Source organism: Haliotis cracherodii, unplaced genomic scaffold (assembly GCF_022045235.1).
Source record: "Haliotis cracherodii isolate W230 unplaced genomic scaffold, xgHalCrac1.p SCAF_26, whole genome shotgun sequence".
Classification (NCBI taxonomy): Eukaryota; Metazoa; Mollusca; class Gastropoda; order Lepetellida; family Haliotidae; genus Haliotis; species Haliotis cracherodii.
Genome location: NW_027266282.1, coordinates 3400654 through 3427540, shown reverse-complemented (window position 1 = coordinate 3427540; position 26887 = coordinate 3400654). Strand labels below are relative to the sequence as shown.

At 41.4% G+C, this 26887-nt stretch overlaps 1 protein-coding gene and 1 long non-coding RNA gene across 2 annotated transcripts; one reads left to right on the top strand and one right to left on the bottom strand.

Annotated features, from left to right (window-relative positions):
* The first annotated feature begins 1014 nt into the window (after window positions 1-1014).
* LOC139473043 (uncharacterized) lies at window positions 1015-8569 on the top strand. Its single transcript, XR_011653918.1, has 4 exons — window positions 1015-1189; window positions 4694-4788; window positions 5468-5544; window positions 8153-8569. It is a non-coding gene; the product is annotated as an uncharacterized lncRNA (long non-coding RNA).
* A 10379-nt stretch (window positions 8570-18948) lies between these two features.
* Window positions 18949-26848, bottom strand: LOC139473001 (dolichyldiphosphatase 1-like). The gene is made up of 8 exons (XM_071255499.1): window positions 26746-26848; window positions 26203-26303; window positions 25845-25929; window positions 25521-25617; window positions 24520-24612; window positions 23217-23345; window positions 22112-22201; window positions 18949-19953 (listed from the first exon to the last, which is right to left on the bottom strand). The coding sequence occupies exons 1-8, from the start codon at window positions 26846-26848 to the stop codon at window positions 19914-19916; spliced, it is 738 nt and encodes a 245-aa protein (XP_071111600.1). The 3' UTR covers window positions 18949-19913.
* Window positions 26849-26887: the final 39 nt, after the last annotated feature.

Sequence of the window (26887 nt, the reverse complement as noted above, 5' to 3'; positions counted from 1 at the left end):
GTCGAACCAAAATAGGCGTCTCGTGTTGAAGGAGTATACGTTTGAAAAACAAACATGTTGGCCTCAATCTGAGATTAAGCATTGACTGGAACTCCCGAGAGTCGAAACAAACACACACTACAAATATTGCTACTATTTTACTTTAGCATGTTGGTTCGTTATGACCCTGTACCCCCTGATGGTACTTGTTGTTACCCTGCCAGATGTTCGGCATTAAGGGGCTAAAACAAGGACTGGTCGGCTCGGAGTCAGTATACTGTGTCTGAGTGGGGGTATTCATGTTAAACTGCGGCATGGTATCTCGGTGAGCTAGCACTATAAAATCGGCATCAGTCCGGAAGAGTACACACCACACCACAGAGAGTATGCAATAATCTAGAGCGCGACGTTAAACCTCACCTCACCTCACCTCACCTCACCTCACCTCACCACGGATTTAATACACTTGTATCTGTGAAGATCCGGCTCAGAACAGGTCTTCAGAAACCCATCTTTGTCGTTAGAGGCGATCGACTAACGGTATCGGGTGGTCGGCCTCCAGAATTGGTTGATGCATCGTGTCCCATTTGCGTTGATCGATGCTCATGACATCAATCACTGGATTTTATGGTCCCGCCTTGATTATTTACAGACCGTCGTCATATAGCTGGAATATAGCCGAGTGCGGCGTTAAACAACAAACGATATAACAAATAATTGTTGTTTTCATAATATATAACACCATACAATATTCGCTTTGATGCGAGGTTACAGCGGTACTAGTCTAGATAAATGCAAGGTTTTCGCAAGTGACATAAACAATGACACGCCTGTCCCTGTCAGAAAAAAACCCAGTTTACTCCGTCACCAGGGTGAATTGATTGATCAATAGTGATGGTTAAATAGTGACAGTCAGTATACAATATCTACCTTTGCGAGACGAACAGACCGTGACAAGGGAACGCCAATACAGAGCTGAGTGATTAATAATAAATGACACTCGAGCAGGCGTTGACAGACACTTTCATCGCAACACAAACCACCCGGGCACGTGACACCCGGATATGTACACCACGTGACCGTTAGCGTTTACATATAACATATTGTTTGAGCGGAGGTACTTCTGTCGGGATTTAGTAAACGATACATTACACAGTCAACGCTTTAAGAATTTAGCCATGGCCAGTGTTGTGGTCGACATTGAATACTGGTAAGTAGTTCAAGCTGTTTAAATTCATTGTTTTTTTTACCTGTGTAAATCGTACAAAGCTCAAGAGTACAGTTACTTAAAGCAGGACATCCTGTTTGACTGCAAGTTCTCTATTATAATACGGAAATGAGATATTAATAGGGCCTCGTGGTACCATTTGAGCTCGACTAGGGAGGGAATGGTTGTTTAAAAAAGTAGAAACTGGTTCATTTTCTCGTCACTGTCGAATAGATGTAAATGAAATTATTTCATGTCGTAATATGCAAGATATGTGCCGACTTATTCAATCCATTCATGGATGGACCCAGGTTCAGAGACGAATTGAAAAGCTATAAAGCATCGTAATATACGTAATATGTCCAGGAAATATATTTTTATCATGCCAGTGTCCTTTATATTCCACTGTGTGTTTGCAGATTGAGAACTCGTATCGATTATACATTGTTTTTTTTTCCGATCAATACACTTCGCCATTTGTCCACAGTCGCTAATGTACATTAGTGCACGTTAGGTCAGTCGGCTGATAGCCGTATGTGCTCGCCATGACAACTGTGTGACTGTCCAATATGTCGATCATAACAGATATAGGTCAGTACAGTTATGTTGACGCGCGAGGTTCATCTCCTGGGGGGGAATGTAAACTAGCTGAGTCATTGTGCAGTCGCGCAATGTCATGGAGCGCGTTATGTTGGCGCAGTCGCAATACAAAGACAAATCCCGTCACGGTAGCTGTAGGCTGTGTGTACCGAGTCGTGCATGATCCGAATTCTTCACCAGGTGTAGATATAGTGACACCTGCAGCTGCTTAGTCATCTGGGCCTCTAGGGTCGGGTAGTTTAACCTTTGATGAACTCTTGTCAACAAACTTGTCGTTGGAGCAGTTTAGCATTTGAATCACACATAGATCGATCTACCTGTCCTGTCAGGATTCGCCTGTACATTTATACGATAGGTGACAAAGTATCCCACGTTGATGTCCAAAGTCGGTCAAAGTATTGGCACCGTTCTAGATTACGGACTACACGCAGTCGGGGTATGACAGGAAACAAACACGGCCAGCACGTGCAGACACGAGTTTCTAGAAAAGGAGGGGTGCTTTTTGTCACACCCTAACACATAGCAAAATCAAGATGAAAGCGGATTCTTCGCAAAGCAATTTGGTAGTTATATTTTGGGGAAAACATCACCAAATGAGTTCAACTGCCTAGCAATGAAAGTATACACCCATGTTTGATGGTGGCTACAAATGAAACAAACAACAAATGGTTATTCGATGGTGATCGATATTCCAGCCATATGATGGCGGTCTGTGAATATTCGAGTCTGAATTACACAATCCAGTGATTGACATCATGAGCATCGATCTACGCAATTGAGATACGATGACTTGCATCAATCAAGTCAGCGAGCCTGACCACCCGATCCCGTTAGTCGCCTTTTAAGACAAGCATAGTCGCCTTTTACGGCAAACATGGGTTACTGAAGATCAAACAGCTATTGTGGACGTCCTTACCACTGTTAGTCTCTGAGTCAGCTGAGATATTGGTCTCAGGTGATGAGTGAATGAATGTTGTTTAAAGTCACAATGAGCAATATTCCACCTATATGACGACCATCTGTAAATTTATAAATTGTCCAGACTAACCAGTGGTTGATATCAGGAGCAACGTCAGCCGCCGTTGGGTACGTTGACACAACCATCCAAGAAATAGGCTTCACGATTGAATTCATGCGGGGAATAAAACCCAGGACTTCGAAGTGACGAGCGAGCGCGTTAACCACGAGGCTACCACACTGCCCCAGCAATAGATTACAAACTTCGGGTAACCAGACTGCAACTTAAAGCGGAACTAATTCTGAGATTGATTCTAACTTATCAAGATTTATGTGGTTATGACATTTGATTTTGATTACTTATGTTCTTTTGCTCACATAATTTATATAAATTGATATTGTGCAACACGCTGCTGATTTATTTTATAAACGTTTTTTAACATACGTTACAATAATTATGCCCAAACAAATACATTTATCAACTTTATTTGTGATGAAAGCATGTGTCAATATTGCCAGTTTTGGTAGAATCACCCAATCGTGTTCTTGAGAATGATGACAAACCTTCCCCGATTCACTCTCTGGTAACTGGGGTATCTCGCAAATGGCGTTTGACCTCTGACAACTGGGGTATCTCGCAAATGGCGTTTGACCTCTGACAACTGGGGTATCTCGCAAATGGCGTTTGACCTCTGACAACTGAGGTATCTCACAAATGGCGTTTGACCTCTGACAACTGAGGTATCTCACAAATGGCGTTTGACCTCTGACAACTGGGGTATCTCACAAATGGCGTTTGACCTCTGACAACTGAGGTATCTCGCAAATGGCGTTTGACCTCTGACAACTGAGGTATCTCACAAATGGCGTTTGACCTCTGACAACTGAGGTATCTCACAAATGGCGTTTGACCTCTGACAACTGAGGTATCTCACAAATGGCGTTTGACCTCTGACAACTGAGGTATCTCACAAATGGCGTTTGACCTCTGACAACTGAGGTATCTCACAAATGGCGTTTGACCTCTGACAACTGGGGTATCTCACAAATGGCGTTTGACCTCTGACAACTGAGGTATGACTGATAGAGTAGAACTAGTGACAACTTAGGTAACAGAGTCAGGACATGTCTGTTTTCAAAGATACCCTTCAAATTAACGTAACCTCATAAAACTACGAAATAATTGACGAAAATCATAAACATTTTAGAAAGTTGTTTTTGTTTTTGAAATTACTAAATATCTCATGTTAAGTGTTTTCAAATAATGTCACACTGAAATTTCTGACAGATGCACTTCCAGAATATCTTTAGTTGCAGCTTCCGCCAGTTAGTGAGTGAGTGGGTTGGGTTTAACGCCGCTTGTTACAGTATTTCAGTTACATCACGGGGTGTCAGTTGAATATGGGAGGAAAGCCCGAAGTGATGCAGGTCTCAGACGTTTACCACTTCGGCGAAACCCACGAGCACGGGTATGGTGCTGACAAACCTGAAACATCTCCTTTCAGGGGAAATATGGGGGTATTGAAACACGTTGTCCTGACGTCACGCCATGGTCATAGTTGAAACTTAAGTGCCACACATAAACGGACATCCGTGAAGATCCGGATAGAAAAGGTCTTCATGCTTGCCATAACAGGCGACTTTTCTTGTTTTAAGAGGCGACTGACGGGATTGGGTGGTCAGGCTCGCTGACTTGTTAAATGCATGTCATCGTATCCCAATTGCGTAGATCGATGCTCGTGTTGTCGATCAGTGGATTGTATGGTCCAGACTCTATTACTTAAAGACAGACGTCACGTAGCTGGGATATTGCAGAGTGCGGCGTTAAACAACAAACAAACCAACCTTTTTAACGGAGTTCCATAGGCGTAAAAGTTCTATTCAAGTATGGAGTTTTAAGTCACAGCGGTGTTTCAGATAAAGTGTTTGATGCTGATCAATGTGTTTCAGTGGCGGATGAGGCTACGCTCCTCGGTACGGGAAGCTGAGGAACTACCTCGCTTCCAAGACCGGGGCTGGCGTCAGCGGCAGGGTGGGGCGCAGGGGTAAGTAGATGTCTGGCTACTCACAGGTGGGGGATGTAGAGTGAGTGAGTGAGTGAGTTGGGTTTTTCGCCGCTTTTGACATTATTCCAGATTTATCACGGCGTGTCAGCTTAACGTGGGAGGAAAGCCCGTATTGATGCAGGTCTCAGACGTTTGGTGAAACCCACGAGATCGGGTATGGTGCTGACAATCATGGCTTTCTGGCGTGCCCAAGGCGAATTGAGGCGCCTTAGACGACCGGGCCAACCGTGCCCCCGGGGGGTGTAGAGAGAACAGGGGTAAGTATGTGTGTATGCGAAAAGTTTTATCTCAGGGCACTGAAAGTATTGACAATGTGCATCAGAAATAATAATTATTTGCTCAAAAAACAATGTTGCTTATCGTGGGTAAATTTAAACTCGCATCCGTGTGATCCAGTTTTACAATTACTGCTAAACTGAAGACAAATCACTACATGATAACCCTGATGATGCTTGTCTTAAGAGGCGACTAACGGGATCGGGTGGTCAGGCTCGCTGACTTGGTTGATGCATGTCATCGTATCCCAATTGCGTGGATCGATGCACATGATATCATTCACTGGATCACTCAGGTATTTACATACCGCCGTCATATAGCTGTAATATTCCTGAGTGCGGCGTTAAACAACAAACTGACAAATCGTTGTTTGTTCTTGCAGGTTCGTTTGAAGTGACTGTGAACGGCAAGCTGGTGTTCTCTAAGTTGAAGGTCGGATCATTCCCCTACGACGAGGATGTAAGTGTTCACGTTGCTATGTCGTTATGGCGTTGTGAAATATTTAAACGTTAGCCACAGTCACACAACATCAATTGTCAACATTGCCACCGTATACCCAACTATTGGAGGTCAACCCACACAGACATATATGGCAGAGTTGTTGCCGTCAGTGAAATCAAACGAAATGAAATAAACAAAGGTCACGTGATGGTGAACGTGTATTTTACTAAAGGAAACAATATAAGCGGATGAATACACAATGCCATTCAGAAAGTGGTCAAATGTAACACGTTATATTTGGGATTACACTTTCTAAGTCAATGTGGAAGCCTCAGTGGCTGAGTGGGTGACTCGTAGATCGCTGACTGTGTGTGCTAGCGATTAGGTGCCTCACTCTGGCAGTGCGGGTTCGAATCCCGGATGGGACTCAACCCCCAAACGTAATAGAATATGTACTTCACTGTGAAAGTGTAATCCCATATATAACATTTGTTAAAATATATGCTAACATGGATAAATAATACAGGAATCACCGCCATATTTAAAACTAAAAAAAATATTTATATGCGATTTGAAATTTGGCATGTTTGTAGTCAGAGACCGTATACCGACATATGGTATCTGGTGTAGTTAATAGTGGACCTTAAAATATATGTTCCGTTGTTTTGCGATGTCATGTTTTTTTACTTTGATTTGACCTCTAAATAGTTTAGTGAATAGACTGTTTTAATATCAAATTGGATGAAACATTGGAAAAGAGTATCTTAGACCCCAATGCAGACAAGCCAGCCTCCACGTGTCCTTTCTTTATGAGTGAGTGAGTGGTGTTTAACGCCGCTTTTAACAGTATTCCAGTTATATCGCGGCGTGTCAGCTTAATGTGGGAGGAAAGCCCGAAGTGATGCAGGTCTCAGACGTTTACTACTTCGGTGAAACCCACGAGCACGGTATGGTGCTGACAAACCTAGAAACATAATCGGGGCGAACCGGGATTCGAACCCACAATCATAGGTTCCTGGCATGTCCAAGGGACGCAACTCTGCACAGCGAATCGCGGCGCCTTAGACGACTGGGCCCCCCGTGCCCCCCCTTTATGAGCACACATCGAGTGGCAATGGCAAGAAATGGCTGCCATGTCAGCTGCCCCCTGGCCGGTACAAGGAAATACACCACTACTTCGGCAGTAGAGGCTTATTTTGTTCAAATCATTATGATTTTATTTTATTTTGTTTTTGATAAGACATGTAAAAATCAAATTTCACAAAAAGTTTCAAAAATGTAATCTTAAGAACCACAGGGCACCTAAAGCTGAACTTTGCGAGAATGGTAATGACAAAAGTAAATTCAGGATTGTTCAGCATCATGTCTGGCTCTCAACTTTGAAAAAATACAGTGTTTTCCTATTATTTTAAGAATCTATTGCACCCAGTTTTCTTTTCTAGTTATAATGTGTTATGTTCGCCTGTTTACACCTGGTCCTGTTACAGTCACCCGGAGTGTAGGCTCTTGAAGCTGTGGCTTTCATTGGGACTGCTCCCAAACATCGGGTTTATCATTTGGATGTACTTGACTGTATTACTTGTTGACACGAGGGGGTAGGATAAGAATAACATGTAGGATCAGACATGTACAAATGGATCAAGTCTTGCCTTTATTTCTCCCTTTTTGGCTTTCTGACGTAATCAAATACAACAGTATGGCTAAATGAGGTTAAGAGGCCCATTTTTCGAACATCAGGAATATGAGCAAATTCGAGACCCACAGATCATCTATCTACATCTCTTAACATCTTCCCGAGACAAGAGAGTTAACTGACTTTAAAAGTCCAGTTTCCACCCTTGCCGAACTAGCCTGGAATTACTGGGCTCGATCGTAGCGCCACCAGTGGCTTTTACCAGTTATGTCCCTTCTAAGCCTCTCCTATGGACAAATCAGATCCCACCTCTCGTATCACTTGCATTTGCTTCAAACAAAAAGGCGGCGCCCAGTAAGGACGATCTGATCTATAATCAAGATCTATATTTTGATAAAATGGGTCTTACATCGCGAAATGCATCAAATCACGTGAACACATTGATTAAAACATGAAAAGAATTGGAAAATATCTGCTTACAACGAGTTTGCGGTGTACACGCTTTGCAAACCCTGCAATCGACCGAAATCTGTACGACACTTTACGAACCGGATTTCGATTTCGTTGCGCGACTTTGATTGGACTTTGCATAGACTCGTTAGTCCAGCCAAAATGTAACTCGAAAATACCAGCCTAGTTCGGCAAGGGTGGAAACTGGACTTTATAGTCAGCTAAATCCCTTGCCTCGGGAAGATGATCTCTTAGGAAATCAGCTAAGGTCAAAAACTTTCTCATGTTGAAATATTCGAAAACTATTCCTGAAATGTCTACCACGGGATATTTGAACGTTTAGCACTTGGTGTTCTACGTCACAAATACTGGAATGTATTTGCTGAAATGAACCAAGTCTCATTCTCATTGTATGGACACATCTCATAGCTCCCTTAATGATTTGTGGGATTTTCCTCGTTTCCTAAATTATTGATATCCAATGGGTTAAAGAAGGCGCTTATCATAGATTGTCTTTCTGATTTGAATGTCTACTGTTGCCAGATTCTGGAGGCGGTCAATCAAGCCAAGCAAGGCATGCCGCCCAAAACCATCACAGAAGGTCAAGGTGGGAGCTGTGTCATTCTGTAGACACATGTGACATTCAGAACACACCGGTCGTCAAAGAAACTCTGTGTCTACGCCCGAGCTGCTGCCCGAATGATGGCCTGTGCAGAAATCTCCTTACACTGGCTTAATGTGCCGCGGAGCTCGGACCGAGGCACCGATTCCTATTTGATGATCGGATCGCAATGGACGTGTTTTGACATTATTTATTATTTTTATTGTACTGCTGAAATGATACTCCACTCCAATTATTGATATTATTTTTTCACATCTTTCCCTTCATTGAACTTAAGCTACAACTATGCAGTGTTCCATCCGTAAAATGATAATGTTAAATAAACTGTTTTTACATGGGTTATTTGTCGAAAAGATTTTTCTCCTTTACGATACCTCTCTGTGGAAAGATCTGGCATCCCCTTCATAGGACGTCGCTCCAGATGAACTTTCTGATGAATCAATTAGCACGGGGGCTTCTTTATTCAGAACAGCAATTTTGATTTGTGTATCTTCAAAACGAGCTTAAACGGCCAGTTCCGAATGTACATAATAAAGGCCAAGTCTTTATATTGCAACAATAGCGTGTTTTCAATACCACCGAACAAAATAAATGTGGATTCGCTGTCAAACTGATTCGAAGTTGATTTTGTTTTCATTGTTTGTGCAATCCGTTTTCGGGAGGAATGTCAATCGGGATGAAAAGTGATTATGAGCACTATTTCAGCAATAATAAGACAGGGTACACCAGAAACAGTCTTCACACAATGTACCAATGTAGGGAATCGAACATTAGCGTGACGAGCGCACGCTTTATCCACTATCGCAACTTAACTTTAAATCAAATAAAATTTAGAATTTGTATAGCGCATTTTCCAATTAACAACTGTTCAAATGCGCTTAGACCATGATTAATTTACTCAAAGGCTCTCTTGATGTGACAGGTTTTGAGGGTCTTTTTAAAGTTTGGCAGAGTTTTTGTTTCTCGCATTTTTTGTAGCAAATTGTTCCATAACAATGGGCCAGCATGTTGAAATGACCTATTGCCAGATGGTTTGGTACGTGACATTGCCAACACCAACAGATGTTGATCTTCTGATCGGAGAGAACGAGCAGACTTGTATGGTGCTATCAGTTCATGTAACTATGCAGGAACCAAACTATGCATTGCCTTGTGAACCAGAGTGAGTAGTTTAAATTGCACTCCTTGTTGGAATGGCATTCAGTGTAGTTCAGTCAATATTGGAGTGAAGTGTCCTCGTTAAGGTGTTCTTGTCGGAATTCTTGCAGCTGTATTCTGACCACGCTGTGGCGTTTCTGCATCCTTCTGTGGTAGGCCATAGAAGAGGGAATTACAATAGTCCTACCTGGAGACTACAAAAAGCTTGGGTCAACGTTTAAGGGGGAACCAGCTTACCTCGTATAAAGACGGGCACCAACGTGGTAAAAATCTGAGACCAGCCCCACTACGACTTCCCTCCCACATTAAGCTGACACACAGTGACAGAACTGGAATACTGTTCAAAGCGGCGTTAAACCCTACTCACTCACTCACTCGGATAAAGAACGTACGCAGAAGCCCATAGGTTTAGGCACTCACACAAGCCTACAGTGGCTATATTATCATACCTCCATGTCAGAATGATGAGAACTGATTGGTCAACGTGATCTTGATAAAATACTGTGTTACCCGCCTTGGAGGATAATAAATTTCTCAGCGGGGGGGATCAAATTTCTTATACCCCGCCACGAGCAATACAGGCTGCAAGTGGATTTCTGACAGACAGAAGCACAAAACCCCATGTATCCCTCGTGATCCTGCTACAACGGGCATTGGTGCAGTGGTTATCGTCGAGATAACACAGGCAGTGTGTTAACGTAAAACTAATCTTGCTTAGTTGGAATATAAACTGATGGTGAACGTATACTCAAAGGCAAAAGTTATTGTGACAGTTTTGTTTCTTTTACAAATATTTATATCAATGTCTGGCTTTGAACCAAGGGAAATGTTTATGAAAAAGCACGAAGTATCCCAATCAATCAAATGTCGCTGGTATTGCATGTGTTTTGCCAGAAATAATGAATACTTGGGTGAAATTGCTTCAGATGTTCTCTATGAAAGGCCAAATGTCGAATCCCATACCAATGCCACTCTATGCAATCACTTTCGGTCGATTTGATGATATTTCACCACGCCACGCCTCAGTGGCGAACTTTAGGACTGCTTGAATTCCGTACCTCGCAGTGTGATGTCCGGCTATGCAAATCCACAGGGACACCATGTAACACTAATGGCGACGTTATCAACAGAACAACGGTGTGAGAGACCTCCCTTTAGTGGCCGCCCGCCCGCCCGCCCGGGACAACCCCTCGCCAAGACATATGGATCCGAACCAGACATCATCAACACAAATTCCAGAGAGCAACTCTCACAGCTCGAACCATCCCAAGCCACAACGGGTATTTGAGCACAGCCCGACGACGAAAGTCTTCATCGTCATATGTGCAAGGCGCCTAGCCAGATGGCCAGTCCTGAACGTCAACAGAACATCGACGTGGATGTATCCAGTGGTGCAGACAACGCTGGCTGTGGACAACACGTGGATAGGTTCCTCTGTAATGGTGGGGCACGTTTCCTTCTTCGCCGACACGATGACATGACATGAGTGTACAGAGGTGGACGCCATGTTTTCTTGAAGGCCATCTCTTTGGAGGTGATGGTTATTATGCATCGGACATAAACAAAAATTGTCATTGATGCCTCAAACTTGGAAATATCCCCCACGTCTACAATAAAACATTTTGAAAGCTTTACTAAGTCATTGAATGTTGTAACCCTGATCAAACCACTTTCGGGCAAGAGTAGTGCGAGGCTTTTGATATTCATAGAAAGAGCATGCTCGATTGTATACAAAAGTTGTGAAGGGTAGACACCAATTTGCACTGTTTCATAATTTCCTTCCTGATGACCTTGACCTTCGTCACCCACAGTGAGATTTTTTGGCAAATCCTAGAGATCCTTTAAACAAGTATAGATATAATCAAAAACTCCCAAGTATACAGGAAGTGCGTTAAGTCCTTGGTTGTTTGTTAGTTGTTTAACGCAGCACTCAGCAATATTCCAGCTATATGACGGCCGTCTGTAAATAATTGAGTCTGGACAAGACTATCCAGGGATTGACATCAGGAGCATCGACCCATGCAATTGGGATACGATGACATGCATCGACCAAGTCAGCGACCCTGACCAAACTATCCCGTCGCCTCTTACTACAAGCATGGGTCAAGTCCTTGGTGGATATAGTTGGATAAATGCAACAGTCAATTTACAGAAAATAGTAAAGCGGGCACATTGCAAAGGGTTTTTGTTAATTACTTACAGGTCATTATTATAATATTGCGGACTTTAATCCAGTGCTGTGACAAGCATGGGGCAATTGTGGTCCATGATTTTACCTCACCATAATAGTTTTCAAAAACTGCATTGTGCATTTTAGCATAGACAATATTAGTACCAATTATTTTTACATGATTATATGAAAACTCTGCTCTCAGCAGAGTGAATTGTAAGATTCCGGCTATATGATGACCATGTGTTTATTAAATATGAATTGCTATCAAATAGTGACGACACCAGGTGTTCGTGAAAATAAGGGCTTGCCCTGTCCCACCGATGGCACTCGTCACAAACACAAGCAGTCACTTGAATAAACATGGGAACATATGGTATAAGTCAAAATAGGGAATTGCATCCGACATGAGTTTTGTCACTGACGTGTCAAATTTGGAAATGTCCTCCACATGTCTACTATAAACCAGTGAAGACTTTGCTAATGCCTTGAATATTGTAACCTCGATCCAACTTAAGTATTGAAATCAAAACGTACTGATGGAACTGTGCAGGTCTCAATATGTAACACAACACTTCTGCAAATGAATTATAAATTTTAATATTGAACAAATGCATAAAACACAAGACATACAAGTATAAAACAGTTTCATCAGAAAATAACCATTTACTCACAGCAGTCTACTCCTATGTAACAATATACCTTGCACATGTTCTCACCAATCCAATAGAACTACCGATACCATTCAACTCATACCAAGCAAACAAAGGTTACAGAAATCAGTCAACAGTTCACCACACTAAGCCAAGTGGACTACAATACCAGTCTTCAGTTCACCACACTAAGCCAAGTTGACTACAATACCAGTCTTCAGTTCACCATACAAACCAAGAAAAGATACCTTTCAACAACTCACCAAACAAACTAAGATACATTACAGATTCCATTCAACAACTCACCAAACAAACTAAGATACATTACAGATTCCATTCAACAACTCACCAAACAAACTAAGATACATTACAGATTCCATTCAACAACTCACCAAACAAACTAAGATACATTACAGATTCCATTCAACAACTAACCAAACAAACTAAGATACATTACAGATTCCATTCAACAACTCACCAAATGAACTAAGATACATTACAGATTCCATTCAACAACTCACCAAACAAACTAAGATACATTACGGATTCCATTCAACAACTCACCATACTATTCAGTCAAGGATTACTGATTCCATTCAACAACTCACCACACTAATCAACCAAGTTACCCTATTCATCCAACTAAGCAAACATGGATTATCAATTCACAATTTTAACAACTCACCTTACTCTTAATTGGTTTTACAGATTTTATTTAACAATTCACCAAACAATTCGACCAAAGAAAGCTGATTCTGATACCCAAGCAACGATAAATGATCCCATATACAACACATAGCAATAAGCAAGCTGAGATTACCACATCTTTAAGAGGCATTTCAGAAACTCTAGTAGCAAGGAAGACAGTAAGAAAGAATAAACAAGTTAATATCTAAGTTGAAATCTTCTGTCTACAGAGGCTACCAATTACAGTGTACAACTCACCACTGTTACCAATTTGAACTTACACATTAATTCAACAACTCACCATAAACAGCAAGCAATGAATATCCATAGCAACCAAGTGGTAGGATGTAGACATTTAACAACAAGGAATGCCCAAAACATTCAACAACTCACCATACTCACTGAACAATGAATGCCAACACATTCAATAAGTCACAATACTCACTGAACAATGAATGCCAACACATTCAACAAGTCACCATACTCACTGAACAATGAATGCCATCACATTCAACAACTCACCATACTCACTGAACAATGAATGCCATCACATTCAACAACTCACCATACTCACTGAACAATGAATGCCATCACATTCAACAACTCACCATACTCACTGAACAATGAATGCCAACATATTCAACAACTCACCATACTCACTGAACAATGAATGCCAACACATTCAACAACTCACCATACTCACTGAACAATGAATGCCAACACATTCAACAAGTGCTATGACAAATGAGCTGGAATCACTGACACCATATAACAACACTAAAACAAAGTTGGACAGAAACTTAAAACAGACAAGACATTGTGCAGAGACATTGTGAGAAGTGAACAGTCGATGAGTTCCTCCACAGTGAACAGTCGATGAGTTCCTCCACAGTGAACAGTCAATGAGTTTCTCCACAGTGAACAGTCGATGAGTTCCTCCACAGTGAACAGTCGATGAGTTCCTCCACGGTGAACAGTCGATGAGTTCCTCCACGGTGAACAGTTGGTGAGTTCCTCCACGGTGAACAGTTGGTGAGTTCCTCCACGGTGAACAGTCGATGAGTTCCTCCACGGTGAACAGTCGATGAGTTCCTCCACGGTGAACAGTCGATGAGTTCCTCCACGGTGAACAGTTATTGAGTTCCTCCACGGTGAACAGTTGATGAGTTCCTCCACGGTGAACAAGTTGGTGAGTTCCTCCACGGTGAACAGTCGATGAGTTCCTCCACGGTGAACAGTCGATGAGTTCCTCCACAGTGAACAGTCGATGAGTTCCTCCAGTGAACAGTCGATGAGTTCCTCCACAGTGATCAGGGGAAGGTGTTCATTCAACAAATTACTGTGTGACAGACACTTTCCTTTTTCCCTTTACAGATTGTCTTACTTGAGACACCTTGCCTTAAGCTTGATATAACAATGAAAACCAAATGCTTTCAACAGTAATTTTAGCGGCTGTGAGATTTAACTAGGGCAATGGGTGAAGGCAAAAACATTTGGTCTGATCCTTTAAATAATAACTTGAATCCACATAAGGATTTAAAATCTTTGAATTGTTTCTGTTCTCAAGTACTAAAAAAATTAATTGAAATTTAATCTAAACAAGTTTTACTTTTGGTAGACATACTATTATCGGTGGACTTACTGTGTTTTCTTCTGTGTCCAGCACCCATAAGGCCTGACATGATGTTTTTGTCAAATGTACAATGGCAGGGGACAACTTTCTTTTGACTTATTAACATACTGAATCCTCCTACTGGGCTCCAATAGTTGCTGCCTTGTACCCAGGGGAAGGTCAGTGGAGTTCACACAGTTCATGTCTTGCAAACCTTGCAGAGTTGTAAAAGTCACACATTTTGAAATTTACACATACCCCCCCAATCTTAGGACTGAAACATTGACTTAAGGAAACAAGTACCAGTAGCTGTTTTAACCTTTTCCGCCGTGGTGAGTGATCAACATGCCGGTGGTGAGTGATCAACATGCCAGCGGTGAGTGATCAACATGCCTGCGGTGAGTGATCAACATCCCGGAGGTGAATGATCAACATGCCGGAGGTGAGTGATCAACATGCCGGCGGTGAGTGATCAACATGCCGGCGGTGATCAACATGCCGGCGGTGAGTGATCAACATGCCGGCGGTGAGTGATCAACATGCGGGCGGTGAGTGATCAACATGCCGGCGGTGAGTGATCAACATGCCGGCGGTGAGTGATCAACATGCGGGCGGTGAGTGATCAACATGCCGGCGGTGAGTGATCAACATGCCTGCGGTGAGTGATCAACATGAGGGCGGTGAGTGATCAACATGCCGGCGGTGAGTGATCAACATGCCGGTGGTGAGTGATCAACATGAGGGCAGTGAGTGATCAACATGCCGGCGATGAGTGATCAACATGCCGGTGGTGAGTGATCAACATGCCGGCGGTGAGTGATCAACATGCCGGAGGTGAGTGATCAACATGAGGGCGCTGAGTGATCAACATGCCGGCGGTGAGTGATCAACATGCCGGTGGTGAGTGATCAACATGCCAGCGGTGAGTGATCAACATGCCTGCGGTGAGTGATCAACATGAGGGCGGTGAGTGATCAACATGCCGGCGGTGAGTGATCAACATGCCGGTGGTGAGTGATCAACATGCCGGCGGTGAGTGATCAACATGCCTGCGGTGAGTGATCAACATGCCTGCGGTGAGTGATCAACATGCCTGCGGTGAGTGATCAACATGCCGGCGGTGAGTGATCAACATGCCTGCGGTGAGTGATCAACATGCCGGTGGTGAGTGATCAACATGCGGGCGGTGAGTGATCAACATGCCGGTGGTGAGTGATCAACATGAGGGCGGTGAGTGATCAACATGCCGGCGGTGAGTGATCAACATGCCAGCGGTGAGTGATCAACATGCCGGTGGTGAGTGATCAACATGCCGGCGGTGAGTGATCAACATGCCGGCGGTGAGTGATCAACATGCGGGCGGTGAGTGATCAACATGCCGGTGGTGAGTGATCAACATGAGGGCGGTGAGTGATCAACATGCCGGCGGTGAGTGATCAACATGCCGGAGGTGAGTGATCAACATGCCGGCGGTGAGTGATCAACATGCCGGTGGTGAGTGATCAACATGCCGGCGGTGAGTGATCAACATGCCGGCGGTGAGTGATCAACATGCGGGCGGTGAGTGATCAACATGAGGGCGGTGAGTGATCAACATGCCGGCGGTGAGTGATCAACATGCCGGCCGTGAGTGATCAACATGCCGGCGGTGAGTGATCAACATGCCGGCGGTGAGTGATCAACATGTCAGCGGTGAGTGATCAACATGCCAGTAAAACAGTAAGGGTGATGGTCCTAAAGCCTTAAACAGTCCATCGTGTGTTTTATCACAAAGGACATAAGAATATATATTTTGAAATATAAATGTCACAGCTGGCCATACAACGGAGACATGTTCAAGACATACAACTTCTACTTTTTACACAGTTAGTCTACAGGTTATATCACACTAATATAATGTGTATGTCAGCATATTGTAAACCCCGGGTCAATGCTAATCTCTTCCATGTAACCCCTTGTCAACTAAACTCAATCTGTCAATCCTTCCATTTAACACATAGGATGCTAAACTCCATCTGTCAACCCTTCCATTTAACACATGGGAGGCTAAACTCCATCTGTCAACCCTTCCATTTAACACATTGGAGGCTAAACTCCATCTGTCAACCCTTCCATTTAACACATGGGAGGCTAAACTCCATCTGTCAACCTTTGCATGTAACACATAGGAGGTTAAACTCCATCTGTCAACCTTTGCATGTAACACATAGGAGGTTAAACTCCATCCATCAACCTTTGCATGTAACACATAGGAGGTTAAACTCCATCCGCCAACCTTTGCATGTAACACATAGGAGGCTAAACTCCATCCGTCAACCTTTGCATGTAACACATGGGAGGCTAAACTCCATCCGTCAACCTTTGCATGTAACACATGGGAGGCTAAACTCCATCCGTCAACCTTTGCATGTAACACATAGGAGGCTAAACTCCATCCGTCAACCTTTGCATGTAACACATAGGAGGCTAAACTCCATCTGTCAACCTTTGCATGTAACACATAGGAGGCTAAACTCCATCCGTCAACCTTTGCATGTAACACATAGGAGGTTAAACTCCATCCGTCAACCTTTGCATGTAACACATGGGAGGCTAAACTCCATCTGTCAACCTTTGCATGTAACACATGGGAGGCTAAACTCCATCTGTCAACCTTTGCATGTAACACATGGGAGGCTAAACTCCATCTGTCAACTCTTCCATTTAACACATAGGAGGCTAAACTCCATCTGTCAACCTTTGCATGTAACACATAGGAGGCTAAACTCCATCCGTCAACCTGTGCATGTTACACATAGGAGGCTAAACTCCATCCGTCAACCTTTGCATGTAACACATAGGAGGCTAAACTCCATCTGTCAACCTTTGCATGTTACCTCTCTTTCTGTGTAACCTGGTCACCTCAAATAAAAGAAAGAAACATTTTGTTACATGGTGTCAAAGAAAAAACACACATGTTCAAAATGAAGAAGAGAGAAAACATTGTAACATTGTACTTGTTATTTGGTAAAATTGGTTTCAGTGCTAATATCACTATACACAAGATCGTTGTTGTAGGCTTGACTATGTGTGAAAGATATTTTACATGGGAAACGGTTAGAATTATGCCACAGATGAATTCCCACTTCATATACACAATTGGTGGAAATGGTTTTAGAAAAAAAATAATGACTGTTCTTGTTTTGATATTTATTCCTTTGTTTTGTTTAGAAAGGGTCGATGATGCCGGATGGTGATGATAATGGCGAGAGATCAGTGCTGGATACACATCCGGGGGAAAGTGATGAAGGATCCTGCTGGAATCGCAGAACCATCACAACAACATGGCATATCTACATCAGCTTATTGACTGGACAAATAGCGTTAATTTCATTGAAACTAAATATTGGAAATCATTGTAAAATACCTTCCTAATATTTCAACTAAATATCCAGCATTAACTATTATGATATCTAAAATAACATTAATTTAAACAACAGTTATCAATATCCTTGTGATCTAAATACATGCAAAAATTGAGATACTACATATAGATCTACCACAATTATTCTAGTATGTTCATGAAATGCACATCTTACCAAGACTTATACAATGAATGGTTAAGATTTATATTTACATATTTAAGAAGCAGTAAATATCTGTCATAAAGACGTAGATTTTGACAGGTATGGAAGTAACATTTCTAGTGAACCACACACTTTATACCTCATGCATAACTACTTGAAGAAAGTCCCTATTGATAGCATGGCATGACATTGATATCTCGTATAATATAATATTCCCATGTATTAAAAAGTTTAAATGTAGAAAGTCATGCTATAACAAGATATTCAGTAAATACAACATACTCTACTTCAGGTTTAACTTACAGCATCCATTATCTCCCTGCCAACAACCGACAACATCAATGAACATATGTTTACCTAGCTGACAGGTGATTGACAGCTGCCTCACTGACATATACACCTTAGGAGACGAAATTAACATATCCATGTACAAGACATTTTGTTTCATATTGAACCAGTTTATTTTGTCTGCATGCAAACTAGAATACCTACTTGGCAATGAGGCCAAACTTTGACATGTTTTGTTTTATTGACAATAATAATCAAAAAGTCACAAAGTGTGTATGGAATATGATTAAGCATAAAACTGTTCAATTCTAGAACCACCAACTGACATCTATGTCCAGACATGATCACTGGCGTAAGACTAGAAGCAACATTTCCTGAAGATGACATTGATATTTTTTGGTCCAAAATGTTGAACTGTTCTTCAACACAACATCTAACATACAGAATATGGAATAAGTTTATGGATCATACAATAAATACCATTGAATCAACATGGTGATGTTTTGCAAATGAAAGAAGACATTTGCATTAACATTTGCAGTGCTAACACAACACAGTAATGTTACATATGTATCTGTAAGTTTCTGTAAGTTTCTGGATCTGAGACACTGTGCGAGGAAAAAATATTCAATAACTGTAATGCGCTGATGGATAATTTCAGCATCACTATTACCATGGTTACAACTTTTATATTTACATTCTCCTAATACATGTAATATTTAAGACTTAAATTTGATGTTGACAATAACTCTTTTCCTGGCTAACCCAACACTAGTCTATGGATAAACACTGCGTGAGATCTGTGTATATTTTTTATTTCAAAATAAAATCTAACCAGTTTGCGTCCGTTGATTAAGAAATAGAAAACACATGCTTGAAAACAACGAATGTTCCCAATGTGCTGCATTTCATAATATAACTTAATATATATTTAATGAAAATCAAAAATGGGATAAAGATTAATTTCAGTTAGAGCTTAAGAGCTATAAGAAGATTGCACTTGCATTATGATGCAATGAAATACATAAGTTTGTTGAAAAAAAATCACATGAAAATATTGCTATATATATATGTATATATCAAAATACTGTGTTGTGCTTGTAATTATGATGAAAGTACTGAATACACTCAAAGATAATAATGATATCACAAGAATAAACAAACTGTATTGTTATCATCCATATGCATATTTAATAATCATTCACAGCTTTATGTAAATAAATAACCTCAAGCTAACATCACATGAAGACATATATATATATATATACGGAAAAATCAGATGAACCATACTCTCAGTCTGGACAGTGTAGACATACTTCCACCTGCTCTCTAATATTCAAAATAGTCACATAGCGAATATATTTAAATATATCATGTAAGTTAAAACCCATCGATGACAAGGAAGCTCTGAGATAGGACAAATTGCAGATAGAAAATATCATTTTGTACATAAAAGAAATATCATCAAAATGACGACTCTTAGAAATGGACAATAAAATTGTAAGTATTACCAAAACCTAACTAAAAACATGGTGTGGAAAGTCAGCGTCATTGAGACTTTCTGGCCGTCATCTTCCTCTGTCGACTCCTGAAACAGACACAGGTCAGATGATGAGGAGGGGGAGAGGAGGGTTCACTTGCATCCCATGCATGTCAAAACACATGTATACGAGGCCAGCCAATGGAATTAAAGCGCCAATTCCTGAGTTGTAGATGTCTACTGATGGAAATGAGTAAGGGAACACTTCATCTTAGACACATTGGGTTTCCTTCCAGCCTTGCCTACCACATACGCGTGGGAAACAATCCACACAAACACATCTCAACATTGGATTCTGACGTGTTGAATTTGAATGAGCTCTATTGACAGTAAAGCTTATTTCTCTATATGTTTCATTGTTCCCTTATTTGTTGCTAACACACCCAACCCCATCACAATGCTGGCACACCCAACCCCATCACAATGCTGACACACCCAACCCCATCACAATGCTGACACACCCAACCCCATCACAATGCTGACACATCCAACCCCATCACAATGCTGACACATCCAACCCCATCACAATGCTGACACATCCAACCCCATCACAATACTGACACATCCAACCCCATCACAATGCTGACACATCCAACCTCATCACAATGCTGGCACACCCAACCCCATCACAATGCTGGCACACCCAACCTCATCACAATGCTGGCACATCCAACCTCATCACAATGCTGACACATCCAACCCCATCACAATGCTGGCACACCCAACCCCATCACAATGCTGACACATCCAACCCCATCACAATTCTGGCACACCGCACCCCATCACAATGCTGGCACACCCAACCTCATCACAATGCTGGCACACCCAACCCCATCACAATGCTGACACATCCAACCCCATCACAATGCTGGCACATCCAACCTCATCACAATGCTGACACATCCAACCCCATCACAATGCTGACACATCCAACCCCATCACAATGCTGGCACACCCAACCCCATCACAATGCTGACACATCCAACCCCATCACAATGCTGACACATTCAACCTCATCACAATGCTGACACACCCAACCCCATCACAATGCTGACACACCCAACCCCATCACAATGCTGGCACACCCAACCCCATCACAATGCTGGCACACCCAACCTCATCACAATGCTGGCACACCCAACCTCATCACAATGCTGGCACACCCAACCTCATCACAATGCTGGCACACCAAACCCCATCACAATGCTGACACATCTAACCCCATCACAATGCTGGCACACCCAACCTCATCACAATGCTGACACATCCAACCTCATCACAATGCTGGCACACCCAACCCCATCACAATGCTGGCACACCCAACCTCATCACAATGCTGGCACATCCAACCCCATCACAATGCTGGCACACCCAACCCCATCACAATGCTGACACATCCAACCCCATCTCTCACAATGCTGGCACACCCAACCCCATCACAATGCTGACACATCCAACCCCATCACAATGCTGACACATCCAACCCCATCACAATGCTGGCACACCCAACCCCATCACAATGCTGACACATCCAACCCCATCACAATGCTGACACATCCAACCCCATCACAATGCTGACACACCCAACCCTATCACAATGCTGACATCACCGCACCCCATCACAATGCTGACACACCCAACCCCATCACAATGCTGACACACCCAACCCCATCACAATGCTGACACACCCAACCCGAAGATGATGTACATATGTTCATCTTATGTTGTACAGCATCACATTATTAATTTATGTAAAAACTCAGAGATCTGAGATTTTATTTATTTAGACTAGTTTATGCATCTATGTTTTAACTTTGATAAATTTATGGAACCAGGGTGCAACCTGGTTTTGTCTTGTTCAACTGGGTTTTCATGTCAACATGCACCTGGTGCTAGTTAAATCAAGTTCCTTAAATCAAGCCCTGATATGTCTTGTCACTTCCTAATGACCCAAATTAGCAGTTGAATTTCAGGTATGGACACACTTTGAAGAAGACTGTGATGTCCATGGATGCCTAGTGAACGTCTTGTCTGCTGAGTGACTCTCCTAGGTCTCCCAGAAGTACACAAAGTGAAAACTTAAATTATGGTACTCCGAATTAGTCCAAAAGACAGCCTGTATGTGAGGAGTCAACATTACCATGATCACTGAGGCAGAATGACCACATGGCTGACACTAATGCTTTGGCATTGACTGTGATCTTACCTTGCTTCTGTCCTGGATGACGTGTACTCAAACCACATCACATGGGGAATAAGTGTTGAATCTCGTAACATTAACAGCTCGCCTAAAGGGCTGAAACAAAACATTCAGATATGCAATCAGCATGCTGGTAATCAGTAGTGTCAAGTGTGCTTTACAAACATCCAACTGGTGTAGCAATTGTTACTAAACATCAACATGAAAAATACATTTAGATTATGGGTATCTGGATAAAAAACCTATCCAATGAGTTAAGTTCACAATAATAATGTAATACTGCGATAACTCTGAAATGACTTATCAAGTTGCTATAAGGGAGATAACTCTGAAATGACTTACCAAGTTGCTATAAGGGAGATAACTCTGAAATGACTTATCAAGTTGCTATAAGGGAGATAACTCTGAAATGACTTATGAAGTTGTTATAAGGGAGATAACTCTGAAATGACTTACCAAGTTGCTATAAGGGAGATAACTCTGAAATGACTTACCAAGTTGCTATAAGGGAGATAACTCTGAAATGACTTATCAAGTTGCTAAAAGGGAGATAACTCTGAAATGACTTACCAAGTTGCTATAAGGGAGATAACTCTGAAATGACTTACCAAGTTGCTATAAGGGAGATAATTGTGAAATGACTTACCAAGCTGCTATAAGGGAGATAACTGTGAAATGACTTACCAAGCTACTATAAGGGGGGTAACTGTGAAATGACTTATCAATCTGCTGCAAGGAGATAACTCTGAAATGACTTACAAAGCTGCTATAAGGAGGAGATAACTCTGAAATGACTTACCAATCTGCTACAAGGAGGAGATAACAGTGTAATGACTAACCAATCTGCGATAAGGAGGAGATAACTGTGAAATGACTTACCAATCTGTTATAAGGAGGAAATAACTCCGAAATGACTTACCAAGCTGCCATAAGGAAGGTAAATGTGAAATGACCTACCAATCTGCTACAAGGAGGAGATAACTGTGAAATGAGTTACCAATTTGCTATAAGGGAGATAACTCTGAAATGACTTATCAAGTTGCTATAAGGGAGATAACTCTGAAATGGCTTACCAAGTTGCTATAAGGGAGATAACTGTGAAATGACTTACCAAGCTGCTATAAGGGGGAACAACGGAGTGACTACAAACTGCACCACACCAAAATATAGTGTTCCTAGAATGATTCCAGCCACAGCACCCCAGAATACTTGGCCCAGTGAATGGTATCCCAGATAAACCCTGAAAGACAAACATAGTCAGTTATAACCATGGTAAACACAGACAGTTATAACCATGTTAAACACAAACAGTTATAACCATGGTAAACACAGGCAGTTATAACCATGGTAAACACAGACAGTTATAACCATGGTAAACATAGTCAGTTATAACCATGGTAAACACAGACAGTTATAACCATGGTTAACACAGACAGTCATAACCATGGTAAACACAGACAGTCATAACCATGGTAAACACAGACAGTCATAACCATGGTTAACACAGACAGTTATAACCATGGTAAACACAGACAGTTATAACCATGGTAAACACAGGCAGTTATAACCATGGTAAACACGGTCAGTTTTAACCATGGTAAACACAGACAGTAATAACCATGATAAACACAGTCAGTTATAACCATGGTAAACACAGGCAGTCACAATCATGGTAAACGCAGACAGAAATTACCTGTCAGTAAAGTCACAAACAAAAGATTTGTTTAAGTCAAGTCCCTAAAACTAAAAGCATGTATGAACCCTATATTATATTAGTACATAAATAGTGGCTGTCAGCGTCAGCTGTGTTACACATCTCCCGTAAGTGTCTCCATACTCATTAATCATTTTGATGTATATTTCAAGTCAGTGACATCTGACGAGACCATGCCATGTGATCCACTTATACATGTGGACACAGTTGTCCACCGGCAGGTCACACGTGTGTGTGTCACCTCCACACATATACTGATCAAGAATATTTGGGGGGATATTATTTGTGCAGTGAAGACTTGAGTTGGTGTACATGTGGACAATACACAAACATATGTTGCAAGTAGCACACTCTTTGAGAAAGAAGTTGTTGTGTTGAGATATAACAATTTCTGTTACTTTACGCCGCACTCAGAAAAATTCCAGCTGTAAGATGGCAGTAAAAAATTGAGTCTGGGCCACACAATCCCATGATTGACATCATGAGCATCGATCCATGCATTGGGATATGATGACATGCATTAAACAAGTCAGCGGGCCTGACCATCTGATTCCGTAAGTCACCTTTTCTGCCTCATAGTCGCCTGTTCCAGCAAGCATGTGTTGCTGGAGACCTATTGTCTACCTGGATGTTCACGGGTCTATAGCCACTGTAGACAATCTGATTAATAAACAACTCCTCCTTCTAGACCTGCTCTCACCTGCTGTACGACACTAAAGCTGCTACCACGAAGCCACCAAAGCTGGTTGCATATTTCCATAGATCATCTAACCAGGTATAATTTTTGTACACTCTGTAAAAGAAGAACAAATGAATCATAAATCTTTGATAAAACATACAAAAGATACATTGGGTGGAAATACTGTACAGTGGATGTATTTTCTAATACACCATAAATTATCTATTTTAGTCAGATTATTGCTTGAATGCTTGTTAATTAAGCTTGCTTGGATATTGGCATGTTGTAAGAAATAATCCTGCCTTCTGTGGAATTGCATCAATTGCAGTGAAGTCAGTCAATTATGTGTGAAGCGTGATGAAATTTTGGCGAATGTGGGTGTGTGGACGTTTTTTGTTTTAACTGTTCTAGTTATTTGGGTAATTTTATGCTTAATTTGGATATTTGGGACCCCCAAGTGAGCTCGAGACAACCAGGAATTCAACCCATACAAGTTTGATACCCCGACGTTCCTGTGTAACTACTTTTTAAATGATGATCCAATATGTGTTTTGTTTTCCTGACAGTTTCCGGATAGTGAGTGAGTTTGGATTGACATCCATTTAGAACAGTATTTCAGTTATATCACGGCATGTCAGATGTTCATCTGACTCATAAATGTTTACCAGTTTAGAGAAACCCACAAAACCAAGGACATCTTCAGAGTGAGCCAGGAATCGAACCCACAGTCAGAGGTCGGCATGCCAAGGGGATGCAACTCTGCACACTGACTTACAGAGCTTAGACAACACTCAAAACAGACATCTGATGGTAGTATTCATTCTCAATGCACCACTTCAATAGGTCCATAAAACAGCGGTACATAACTGGCACTAAGGGACGGAATAATATCTTGCGACATCTTGTACAAATAAATGCATTTTTTCTGTCTCATACTCCAGTAGGGGTAGGATACATTTATTTTAATCACTTTTTTACAGATGACATTTTTCATTCATAGTAAAATATGAAATAATTCTTACCTGATAAATAGGAAAAATGTAAGATACATAGAAAAGAACCACATGAACTGCGAATGACTTGATGGCATTCCATATTCTGAGAAAACATTTTTTCTATCTGAAAAAGAATGAAATTAGAATAAGAATCAGAACACATCTGTGCCAATGAGTGAGTGAGTGAGTGAAAGTTGTTTACTTTCTTAATCTCCAAATTAAGTTTGAAATTTACAATCCACACTGTAGAGGAGGCATAATAACACACAGTTGGCTAGATTACCATGGAGTTCTGCACCATTCTATTCTAAGAAACTGGAATCTGATTGGTCCAGTCCTGCTGACACTCACCTCTGATTGGTCTGTATTCTCTTATGATGTGTTTTAGTACCCAGTTGATTGCCTCATTAACCAACATACCCAGGAAGAAGGAAATCTTAAACAAAGAGGGGATCATAGTTCTGACAAAATTGTCATAGAAAATGCATATAGTGCACAATGCATATTTATGGTGCTTTTTAACATTTTGAATTAACCATAAAATGCCAATAAACCAAGAATGTACTCAAAAGAAACATATATACCACAGAAAGTGTCATGTTTAAATACATATGGGCAGGTATTTTCAATCATTTTAGTTAATTTATTCATTCATTACTGAGTGGTTTGTTTGTTATTGTTTTCATAAATCCCAAGTGATTGTACTCACTGTGTGCAAATCTCTTCTGAAGATGATGAGTGTGACAAAGGCCACCAGAATGAATATTGGCAGCAGACTGAGCCATGCCAAGCCGTACCCAATAATATCACCTGCAGAATGATAAATACCACATTAATTATCATTGCAATATTCACATAGGTCTATACTTCAGTTCTATCACAGTTTGCATGATTTAACTGATCAGTACCAAAAGATATAATTACAAATTTAAAAAAGACCTACTTTTTACTTTCTAATTTACGTTTTTAGAAAAAAGTCTTTGTACGAAATATTTTTTAAATTTCATACAAAATCTAATTGGAGATTTACTATATTTCTAAAAATACCTATACAACTAGCACCATATAAGAACGCATTATACTTATTATATTATCCATGGCGAGCAGAATGTGTCTAACGAAAATAGGTGACACGTCATTTGATTCGATAACATTTTCGAGAGCATACGAGGCACCGGTCCGGAGCATGCATATGGTTTGATTTAAGGTCTATGCATGAAATATTTTAAAATTAGTGTTTAAAGTGACCTACCCTTGACATATTCCACGTGAGTTAAACTGATCGCTTTCCATTGAAGGGGCGTGTCCGCTTCTTGTCCCGGGATAGTATTCGATTCACTGCTTGCACTCGCCATAGTTGATCAGGGACTGCGCATGCACGGGGATATCCCATT

Bases quoted from the DNA above. Each gene is read 5' to 3' on its own strand.
- LOC139473001 (XM_071255499.1), bottom strand. From the start codon at position 26,848: ATGGCGAGTGCAAGCAGTGAATCGAATACTATCCCGGGACAAGAAGCG. The intron at 26,304-26,745 runs GTAGGTCACTTT...ATCATTCTGCAG, and splicing joins TCACGTGGAATATGTCAAGG to GTGATATTATTGGGTACGGC. The intron at 25,618-25,844 runs GTGAGTGTCAGC...ATTCTTTTTCAG, and splicing joins AGAATACAGACCAATCAGAG to ATAGAAAAAATGTTTTCTCA.